The 11492-nt window shown below is 39.6% G+C and overlaps 1 protein-coding gene across 2 annotated transcripts; it reads right to left on the bottom strand.

Moving 5' to 3' along the window:
- Window positions 1–980: 980 nt before the first annotated feature.
- Window positions 981–8486, bottom strand: FRG1 (FSHD region gene 1). Of its 2 annotated transcripts, XM_015625823.3 has the most exons (9): window positions 8356–8485; window positions 7985–8052; window positions 7004–7126; window positions 5983–6040; window positions 5700–5814; window positions 5221–5325; window positions 4383–4474; window positions 3254–3364; window positions 981–2355 (listed from the first exon to the last, which is right to left on the bottom strand). In XM_015625823.3, the coding sequence occupies exons 1-9, from the start codon at window positions 8415–8417 to the stop codon at window positions 2319–2321; spliced, it is 771 nt and encodes a 256-aa protein (XP_015481309.1). In that variant the 5' UTR covers window positions 8418–8485; the 3' UTR covers window positions 981–2318. The 2 variants fall into 2 exon arrangements, with proteins under 2 accessions (XP_015481309.1, XP_015481310.1); XM_015625824.2 differs by lacking the exons at window positions 981–2355; window positions 3254–3364 and adding an exon at window positions 3529–4266 and having other exon boundaries at window positions 8356–8486.
- Window positions 8487–11492: the final 3006 nt, after the last annotated feature.

Raw genomic sequence — 11492 nt, 5'->3', positions numbered from 1 at the left:
AGCTGGCAATTGCACAGAGCTTTAGAGACAAAGGCAGAAAAATATTAAGCACTGCTGAAAGAAGATACAGAACCAATTTGTGGATTTAGAAACTCAGGAAAATTACAGTGTAACAGGATAAACCTTGAGATTTTTGTGGGAGTGTTCTTTAAAAACAGGAGATCAGGCAGTTTCCATAGGGTCTGGAAAATATTTTCAGTTGAAAACAAATACATGTAAAACAATAATCCTGCCTTTAGTTCCAGATATCTGAATATACTATTATGGGCTATGGGAAAAAAGAGTCTAATTAAGTTGGTCCTGTTATTTTCTGAACATCTGCAACCCCTTTTGCTCATCTTTTATATCTGGGGCAGACAGCTGTTAGAGACTATTATCTTTGTCTAGATGCTTTACCATCTTTAGTACATTTTTAACAGGAGAAAATAAACAATGACTTTGAAAAATTAAAAACTCTTTCCAAACGCTCTGAAGACAAAATGATGCCATTGTCACATTACACAGTGTACTTTTTTGAGGCCTTTTTGTGATTCTGGTTTAGAAACACCAGCACCAGTCACCTTCTCTGACTATGGCTATTCTGCTGTGTTCCTATCACTATGCCTTGCCTTCAGGGTCCACACCAGCACATTAGGCCCTCCGTTTAGTCTAGGTTTCTTCTGTCAGTTTTCAAAAATCTAGGAAGAAAAATGCATCTTAAGATGCACACTTACCAGCTGGTCTCACTGATATTTAGCACTTATGTCCACCCTTCTGCTCTCGCATACTCATCTATCCAGTACTGTATTACCACTCTCCAGATCTATTCCTTCTCCCCCAAGCAGAGGCTGCCCAAATTACTTCCCCCTTTTTTCTCTGTTTCAGTTCAATTAAAGGCCCTTGTGCTAACACTACTGTCAGGATGTAGTGTCTTCAAGATGACTCCATGAACACCTCCATTGGGGAAACATCCAGAAAGATTACTCATAGCAACAGTTAAATACACACACCAATATTCACTGTTTTATTATACCTTTGGTTTAATTTTCTTGGGACTAGATTTCCTGCAAATTCCTCAGATCCCTGTTTCTGTGCTATCTCAGAACACATTTTCTCAAGACTCTAGCGTATCATTATTCCCAACATACAGGGAAACCCCATTGCTACTAAAATACCCTTATTCTCTGCAAGACTGCCAGTCCCTTGCCAGTTCTAGTACTTCCTCTCCTACTTGGGACAGTGTCATTTCATGTGCTCTACCATTACTTTTTACTCCACTAACTCACCCCTCTCTGACAAACACGCCTCTCAGTTCCACTTTTCTCTTACTGTCACCTATAGCTACTTGCACCACACTGTAATCTCCTATTTACACTAATATGAAATGGGCAATTCCCTTTCAGGGGTAATCCTCAGGCTCTTATTCTGCTGCTCAGCAGTCCTTTCAGCACCCTTCCCCACCAGAGCATATATTTCTGCTTCTAGGTGTATCTGTGTTTGAGTAATCATTTTTGTGGGTTCTACCAGGCAAGTTTTTATTCAAACAATATATTCCTAAAAGAAAAACAGATGCTGTAATATCAATCTACTTCCACCATTCACTTCAGATGTATTTAAGATTCACAGTGACTGTGGATCAATGACACCTGCAGTGAACTTCCAATAAATAGTTACTCTGGCCTGCAGCCTGCTCCTCGCAGTGCTGTCTTTTTCTCTGTGTTTCTGAGAGTGGTTTTGGCAGCAAGCCACTTCCAGGACTGTGATATTCCAATGGTTTGTTGTACATCATTCACTTACATTTCTGGGGAGGGATATGGTACCTACAACTAGTTAATGAGCCCTAATCCCCAGTCCTAGACCGAACTAAGGACCTTTGGAGAAAAATTAATAACATTTTTTTCCTCCTTCTCTTCTATAGCACACCTCACAGCTATGCATTTTTATCCAAGAATTCCTCACTCTGGCCAGGAGCATTTGCCAACAATCATCTATTTATTTCTAGATTTTGTCCTAAAGGCAGCTAAAAGCCAGGGAGCTTTCCCTCTGGACTAAATCAGCCCTGTGTCCCAGGGCTTAAGTTACATGGCAAATAGCTTACCACTGTTAATTGATATACCTTTAATTTTTGTTGGAGTCATTCCCTCAATACAAGCCAAGTATTCACAAGTGATACAGTTAACAAGATTTTATAACTGGGTTATTAATATTTGAGAAAATTTTAATACAATTCTGAAGATACTTTAAAAATGCCTTAAATAAAAAACAATTATAAAATATTTTACTCTTTTTCAATTTGCTGCTGCCATCGAAGTTGCAGAAGAAAATGGACCAGCTGGGTGTCACTTGCAGTATCTATCTGCTTTCACTTTAGCTCTCCTGTATGGGAAGAGTGGATGAAATAAGATTTAAATTAAGACCAAATACAATTACACCTGGGTGTTTTATCTGCCTCAAAGTGTAAAGAATGCATTGAAAGCAATTTTTCTTAAACTTTCGTTCAAAGTATATATAAAGGCCTAGCAACACTTTGGATTTGTTAATTAACTTTGTTTTCCTAAGGAGACAGAACTGCAGTGTCTAAAGCTAACCTTGACATTCCCTTCAAATCATCATAATTGCATTTTGTCTCCTTTCAGGAATGGAATTCAGATTCAGTGTGATCTGAAGTTGACCACCTAGGAGAGCCCAGGAGTGTTCTCACATCACTTGCAATTACCAGAATAGTTTTCTGAATCCACTCATTGAATTAATGAAAATATCTATACTATATACTGACATAAAAGGTTTTAAAAATTCAAGACAGTTTCCTTAGTCTCAGCTCAGGGAAAAAAAATTCACACTAAATAACATGAAGAAGGTCCTTAATAGACACTATTTCTCTTTAAAATGCAACTTTTGCCTTCCAAAATGTTTTAGTACCATAGGTATTGAAAAAATGTTAAAAATTAGCTCAGTTTTCATGATTAAAAAGATTAATCCCTCAACAACTCCATACTAAACAAATTGAACAACCTAGTTAAAGATTTCCAAAAGAACTAATTTACATGTAAATTCAAAACTATAAACTTCAGGTAAAGAAGGGAAAAATCTAGATAAAAAAAATAAAAAAATAAAAGGTGGCCCCCCAGGAGTCAGGCACAATACTCACCAGTGGAAAAATGCTCAGGAGCCTGTCTCCCTGAAATCTAGCCCTCTTTTGTACCCCAGGTTTTACTGTAATTGCATCTCCCAGTAGTTTTTTAATCAATACATTATTTCCAGCACTTTGAAGTACCTGTCAAGTAGCATTTCATGAAAAGTGCCTTCTTTCCTGGCTTTTCTAAGGGCTTTTGTATCTTCTTGGCTTATTTTAAGCTTTTTGTCTTGAAAACTTTGGAATTTCTTCCTGTAAGGGGGAAGAAAATCAGAAAAACAGTGAAACTTTTTTAAAATTTTGTTTTCCAACAGAACAGCTGTGGAAAGAATCTTAGCTGCTATTAAAGCAGCAGATAACTGACCTAATAAAATCCAGAAAACCATCCCAGTACTAAAGTTGCACTAAGGCTTCAATAGGTGAAAACTATTCGGGTTTTATTTTTTTGGCAGTCTAAGTAGGAATGAGCCCCTATGTGACTAGCATGAAGTGGTTACAAATTCTAAAGAATCCCTTCTTCAACTACTAGCATAAGAAATCAGGGAGCAAAAGTGTACTGGAGGTAGGTGCAAGGTGCTGACTGTAGGGAAGCTGCAAGGGTTTTCTCTCTGCCCTGTGCTGGACAGAGCTGTCTCTGAAGACATCCACTACAGGACACAGCCAAATCTACCAGCAAAGCTGGTGGCACTCCTAAGAAAACATATTTAGGATAAGGCAAAATGCCACATAGGCAGAGAAGGGTAAAAAAAAAAACCTCAAAAGTGCAAAATGGCAGTGTGAACATCAAGCACAGAGGAGAGGAAGGAGATGCTTTAGGCACTGTATCAAATAGTACCTTCCAGCCCATGAATAAGACCATATCAGAGCAGGGGAAACATGGGAGAGGAAGGGAATGCTTGAAAAAACCCACTGTGTATTGACCTATAGCCCATCTGACCTGAAGGAGGAGGTAGAAGAGTCAGGAGAGAAGTTGAGCTTGGGAGATGGGAGAAGGAAAGATGGTGTTTTTAATTTTTGTCTCTCAGTATCTACACCCATTTAAAAGGAAACAAATGTAACTAATTTTTCACAGTTATCCCAGGGACAGTATCTGGAACATCATCTCTCCTTTATCTCAACCAAGGAGCCTTCTCATCCTGTTTTCTTCCCCTGACCTGTTAATGAGAAGTGAGTGAAAGGCTTCGTGGGGGTTGGGCCCTTCCACCAAAGACGGTCCCATTTAGAAACAAAAAAAGGTACTTGAACCTGCTACCAGCTCTAAAGTACATACACGTAATTGATTTCACACTGTTTAACGTTTCCTTTGTCTTCCTGTGGAACTTCATCTTTCTTCTTAGCTTCTCTTTCAGCACAACTACGAATCTAATAATTGAAAGAAAAAAGAAAAAACAACAAAACACAATAGAAAACACTTGTATTTTAAAACCCGTAAGTTACAGGTTAAAGATGACTACATACCCTTCACAACAGAATGAGAGTTACAGTGACTTTTCAGGTTCACAGTTTTCAAACTGGTTAACCAGAGACAACTGCAAAAGTAAGAGCTGCATGAAATATGGGAAATGTAAAGTACAATCCTTGATACTACAGTAAGACATAACTGCCTTCATCTCAAAGGAGCACTACTACATTTCTTAATTTTGGCAGGGACAATTCAGAGGTTGACTTTGAAATACTATTGTTCTGACTGGTTAAAACACCTGTCTCTACTTGGAGAGACTCATGTATTTTCCATGTTCAGATAAAGTCAAGATAGTCTTCTTAAATTCTCTTATAAGATCTTCCATTCTGAATCATTCTGGTAAACCCTTTTCTGTCCCTGATTTGGCCAAAACTCCTCTCTTTTGTCCCAAGCTGTTTAGAACTACCTGGAAGATCACATAGACTTTTTTTTGTCCTCCTGAGTGGTAAAGTATCTTCTTACCTCTCTATAGGAAGTACTGAGAATTTATGCAGCCTTGGAACTAATTTACCTTTCTTGTGGCCAGATCACTTGACAACTTATAGGAAGAATTATAACTGTATTAACAGAAAATCACAGTACACAGACACCTGTTTGTTTGAGTATTCCTACCAATCCTGTATTAATTGTAGAAGTTATAGATTACCTTTATCATTTCTTCTTCCCCTGCAGTTTTGCTTTTGGCTTCTATGTCCCCCTCTTCATTACATCTAATAAAACGGCTGTTTGCTGCTAGTAATGCCATTTTCTTCTGCAGAAACAATATCACACATTGGAATTATAATGAGATTGTATATAATCCTTGATATGTAACATTTATCTTCTACAATACACCAAAAGTCTCTGTAAATGGGTTTAATTCTTTTATGTATGGATACTTCAATAGCTATCCAGCAGACTTGCTGACTCCTTCATTTTTAAGATGTTTATAGCTGCCAACATGCAGCTATTGAAGCATTTAAAAAACTTTCAATTACAGTAAATGCATTGCAGTTGGAAAATCATAAGTTACAATATGAGATTGCAAAAGGCTTTTATTTCATAGACAAAAAACCATCCACATAGATTAATTCAAAATATAGTGGAACACTAGCAACATCAAATAAACTATCCCAAACAGCTTACATCTTGGAAAACAGGCTCCCACTGCTCTCTTGATCCTATTGCATCGGAACGTCCAACAACAAGTCCGTCTGAATTTATACCAAGATATTTGCCATAACCAGACTTGAGAGCAATCCTCAAAGAGAAAGTATGTGAAAATGAGTGTTTTTGATTCATGCAATTCACAATATCTAACACATCACAGACACTTTAAGTAGTAGACCATGTATTTCAAAAGAGTATTAAAATGCCCTCTCACAAAAATCCAAAGATAACAAGTAACAAAACTTGAAACGTTAATTACCTTGTATCAGACAACTTTACTGCTGTAAACTGCTCAGGAGGACTAGGGCCTTCATCACCTGAGGAATGGATTTTCCATTAGTTAAGTATGAAGTATAAGTACAAAATATATTAGCCTATTAATACTGCAGTATCAAAAAGAATTAAACATTGACCATTTCTAAATACTATGAAAAGTGTTTATTTCATTAAAAATTCATTTTTGAGCATTCACTTTTAAAAAAGCAATGCAGGTGCTCGTTTATGTACATATATTCATATATTTACAGTGCTTAAAACAAGACACAAAATAAAGATGACCTTCATTAAAAAAAAAATTATTATTGAGAACATTTTGTAATACTTCTGGTGGCTTTGAAAACCTTAATCCCCTTGTAATATTACTTCTTTCATAACAGAATGCATTATGGTTCAGCTATGGTAACTCAACTCAGTATCCTAAAAGACACTAGCTTCTCCATCCCTCAAAACTGAAGGAGAAGAATATGGCCATTGCTGCTCTGATCTTACTCTGGAGATGAAACACACACACTGTCAGGTTCTGGAACAGCCCATCTCAGAGTCATGGCTCTCAAATTAAACGAACAAGTTAATTATCCCAGCACATTAGTAGTCCTCCTGTGCAGTGACTAAACAAGTATATTAAGACAAGGATGCAGTAAAAAGCATTAAAATTCATCTACCTTGAATTTCACTCTTCAAGTGATGCCATAAACATTTTATAGGTTTTAATAAAAATTATACTGCTTTTTATCCAGCAAGTGGTATTGGCCTTTAACAGGTAATCATCTCCAGTGCAGTTCAATTTATTGTACACATAAGCCAGCATGAAACTAGATGAGTGAAACTGATTGGCATCAGTACTGCATTTGGTTTAAGTCATCTGCATGCTTCGGCTAGAATTATTGCATTTTTTGTAGTAAACTGGTTTTAGCACTGCTTGCCTTGAAGTGATGCTAGTTCTATGCTTTTAGGCACTTCATTATTACAACTCTATTATTTTCAAATTTCCTGGAACAAACCTTTGTGTGGTGCTCCAAGTGTAAACAAGCCATTGTCGAGGGCATGGATATAAGCTCCTTTATCCATTTCTATAGCTATAGTTCCTGTAATTTCACCAAAATTACTGACAGCCCACCAGTTTCCTGTAATACAAAACCATGATAGTTTATTAGAGTAATCACAATTTCTGATTATAGTTGCTCAAGAAATAATATTTGTGTATTCTCTGATATTTTAAATTCAAAAGATAAAATTGCTATAGCTATCTCACAATCTTTGTGCATTATTTATAGGTCAGAGCCAATCTAATGGTGTTGCTGCTGCTGCTGCTTCAGGAACTCCTGTTCTTCTACCTGCTGTCATCCCTAGTTACAAGCTCCAGTGCTTTATCCCTTCTTTGTGTTAGTCTACAGACCAAGCTGATTCATTTGGCTGATGCAGCAAAGATACATGTCACAAGAAAAATATTTTTTCCCTTTGGATCTTTCTCCTGAAGTTTTGGGGTCGTACTCATTTATTAGATTCTCCGGCGTAAGAGAAACAGAGATACTATTTCATCTTGCTGTTATATATGTGAGTTGTAATCCTTAGACCTCAGTTGTTCAAATCAACCCGGGTTTGAACAGTTGACTCCTACAGAATTTTACCAGAGTTAAAGGTAGCCCTTCCCAAGTGCACAACTTAGAATTGTGACTTTTACATTTTTTGAACAGTAAAATTTTCTCCTTGGGTACTGTCTTATAAATATTTCCTACCTCATTAAGACAGTAACACTTCCTTTTTTTTTAATTACTTATAAAAATCTGAATCCATCCCATCGGTGTCACAAGTTCCGTTTGGAATCTAGGAAGATCCCAAGGTACAAATAATATGTTGTGAGAAATAGTTATGTATCTCTGCAGGGGTTATATGCTTTACAATGTCCTGAGGCGACCTCTTTAGCTTCTGCCACATCCCCTCCAGTTTCCACACTGTCAGGTAAATCCTGGAAAGCAGCTCACCAACAATATCCAGCTGCTCTGCCGCATCCTCTTCCCTTTTCCTTTTCTTTTCCTTGTGCTTTTTCTTGCTGCAAGGGGAGATGCAGAGGTGAGGACGAGCCGCCGACCCAGCCCTTGTCCCGCACGGCCTCACGCCCGGGCCCTGCGGGAGCGGGTCCCTGACCCCGGCCGGGAGCCAGCGGCTGCCAGCCCGGCCCCTGCCCCGCCGGCGAGCCCGGGCTGTTCCCGGCCGGAGGGAAGGGAAGGGCCGGGCCGGCCTCATCCCTGCCTCATCCCTGCCCAGCCTCCGACACCGGCCCCGCGCGGGTGCCGGCCGCTGCGGCTGCCGCAGCGCGGGGCAGGGGCGGCGCGGTGGGCAGCCCGCTCCTCACCTCTTCTCTTTGGACCCTTTGAGGACGAGCTTGGTGGATTTGACGCAGGAGTACTCCGCCATGTCGGGATCCGGGAAGGCGGGCGGACGCAGCCGGGCCCGCCCCGGCCGGGCGGAAGCGCTGAAGCCGCGGCCCTGCCTCCGCCCGGCTCTGGGCGGTGCCGGCCCCGCCGCGCTCCAGGCGTCGGGCGGCCAGGGTCCGGGGCTCTGAATTTGAGCGGGAAAATAAAACAAGAGCGTTTAAAATTAGGTTTAATCAGCTCGTCCCTGGGCACCTTTCCCTGCGAAGTCTGGCTTGGCTCCACGGGTGCAGTGCTTGCGCTTTGCCGGACTGCAGGCAAAGAGCCCTAAGGAGTGAAGAACCCACAGCTTCTACAGCCTTGTGTCCGTGTTTATTGTAAAAGACGTGTCACGGCCATCAGCAGAGCCCTCGGACGCGGGGGCAGCAGGCCTCGCCTCTGGCAGGGATACGCGGAGTTGGACACCTGGATATGCTGGTGAAGGAGTGAGATCTTAGGGATGCCTAAGAGCAGCTGGGGAAATGCAGCTCGCAAGTCAGCCAAGCGTACCATGCTAGGGGTGGAATGAAATATGACCATTTTTTGCCCATCCTGCTAGCCACTTGGTATTCCACAGAATAAAATATACCTCAGACTTCCTCCTTGGCATATAACAAACCTTTTCTCATATTAACCTTGTGCCTTCTAGACAGGTACCAATACTCTTTAGGGAACAGCCTTATTAGCACATGCGTGATTAGAATCCCAGTTACAGTAGTAATTTGTGTTTAGTCTTCAAAAGTCTTGTTCCTCCTTCACACTCACGAGAAGGGGAGCTTCGTGCCCCCAAAGTTGCCTGTTGATTATCTAGCCTGGTTAAATGAAAAATACTATCCCTCTCAAGGCTTGTTGTACCTGTTTTATGTACAGGCACAGAGATGCTTACATTGGATTGCTTCTTTTTGGTTTCCAAGTTAATTTCCTATCTATGCTTGCAAGTCTTCAGCACCTCAGAGGTATCGTCTACAAGTAAGAAATTAAAGTCTCGTACATGTTTATGTCAAGGCATTTAAAGTCACTGAAAGCATGACCAGTTGATAAAGCTTGGTGTGCACAATGAATATCCCGGTGAATGACCCTGGAGTTGGTGGATGACTGCAGGTGTCTTCCACAGATGCTTTGGTTGGATCCAGAGCACTGCCTCTTCTCACCAAAGTACTTTGAATTTTTCTCTGTGTGCCTAAGATGACACTACCTTATATTGTTATTTGTGAAGCTGGAGAAGTTACACTTGCCATGTAAAATGAAAACAACAGTAATAAACTTCAAGGAGGTTTTGGCAAGCCCCCCATTTTGGACCTTTGGGGGCGTTAAGTTTGTCAGCAAAAGCAACACCTCAATTGAGGTGCTGGTCTATGTAAATTCAGAATACTTTTTGTGTGTGGTTGTGTGTTGGATATGCTGCTTTCCTGCTAGTCTTGGGTATGCTGCTTCCTACCCTCTGCAGGGTTCTCTTTTATGTTTCACTTTGTCCAGGAGCTGCTTATCCAGGCAGGCATCCTGACATTTTTTCCCAACTTCCTCTTTGTTGGGATGCATTGCTCCTAAGCTTAGAGGAGCTTGGCTATTAACCATCTTTCTTGGGTGCCTCTTCCCTCTGGGGCTGTATCCTGTGGTACTCTCCCAAGCAGATCCAATAGAAGAGATGGAAATCCTCTTGTCTGAAGTCTGGGGAAGCCAGCTTATTGTTCACCCTCCTTAAGGATCTTGAACTCCACTGTTTCATGGTCACTGCAGCCAAAGCTGCCCTTGTGCTTCACATTCCTCTCCTTATTGGTGAGAACCAGATCCAGCATTGCACCTCTCCTTGTTGGCTCCTCTTTCACTTGGAAGAGGAAGCTGTCATTTTAGCCAATATATTCATATGTCTCCAGCCCTTTGGGATTCACTTCAAGCCAACTTCAGCAGTGAGCAATTTTAGCAAATACAGTTATACCTGTATTTGACTCTTAACATTAAATATGTTTTTTGCTGGTTCTAAACAGATATAAGGCAGATATTTTAGTAAAAGGAATATGAAGGAGGAGAGAGCGATTACATTAAAGTCAGAACAAAGTATAGAGATGAGTGAAGCGGGAAAGACTGTCTGTCAGCATGCTAACTTGTCCTTCAGTAGTTATTTTGGGGGTCTGAGTTCTTTTAAGGCTTTGATTCTGTCGAGAGAAAACCTACAGGAATTAGTTTTGTTCTCTTAACTATAACTTTACAACTTTATTTATGATAGGTTCTAATTTTTTGACTGCTTAACTGTGCAACCTTAGTATTTCTGGGGTATTTGTACATTTTTATCAAAGTGGGCCTGTGTTCTCTGATAGACTATAACCAGCAATTCATAGTATGCAAGCACTTAAGTAAGAGGTCAAATGAGGGAGGAAAAGGTAAGAATAAAAAGCATTTATAAGAGATGTAATAACTTTAAAGTTATTAAGAATTATCTAAGATGAATTATCTAAACCAGATTTTTGTTGTGATTTTTTTTTCTTTTTAACTTTAAAAAAAGCAAGAGCAGTGAAGGCAATTTATTTTAAAATAGATATATTTTTATCATATGCTAGATTTGCATTTTGCTATTTGTCCACCAGATGTTGCTGTAGCCACAAAAATAAATGCAGATTAAGAAGTTTTTTGGGGAAAAAAGAGTTAGTTTTATTTTCCTTACAGATGACCCTTACATAATCATGATCCTGGAAAGAATTATGCTTGTTCTTACATTTTGTGTAGGGAATAGTCCTGGTGAGTCCAATTAAGCAGCTCATTTAGTGTAAAGTTGATTGTGGTTGCAAGCTTTCTTAGGATGGTGCTATATCAATTATGTTTGCTATTTTCTTAATTTGCTGTTCTGTTTCCCTTCTTCTGTTTTATGAAGAGAAAATAGGAAAGACAGAATGACAGAGACAGTAAATATCTTATTTTAATAGAAATGTAGATTTTTTTTTTCAGGGTCCTTTAATGCATGATACATTTTCTTGTTAATGAGTATAATTGTATTTAAAATTCACATATCCTAGGTTTCTTCTTAAATTTAGTGACACCAGCAACAAATAGGCACCATTACAGTTTATGCAGAATATAATAAAAC

The sequence above is a fragment of the Parus major genome, chromosome 4 (genome assembly GCF_001522545.3).
Source record: "Parus major isolate Abel chromosome 4, Parus_major1.1, whole genome shotgun sequence".
NCBI classification, from domain to species: domain Eukaryota; kingdom Metazoa; phylum Chordata; class Aves; order Passeriformes; family Paridae; genus Parus; species Parus major.
This window is presented reverse-complemented; position numbering and strand designations above follow the sequence as displayed.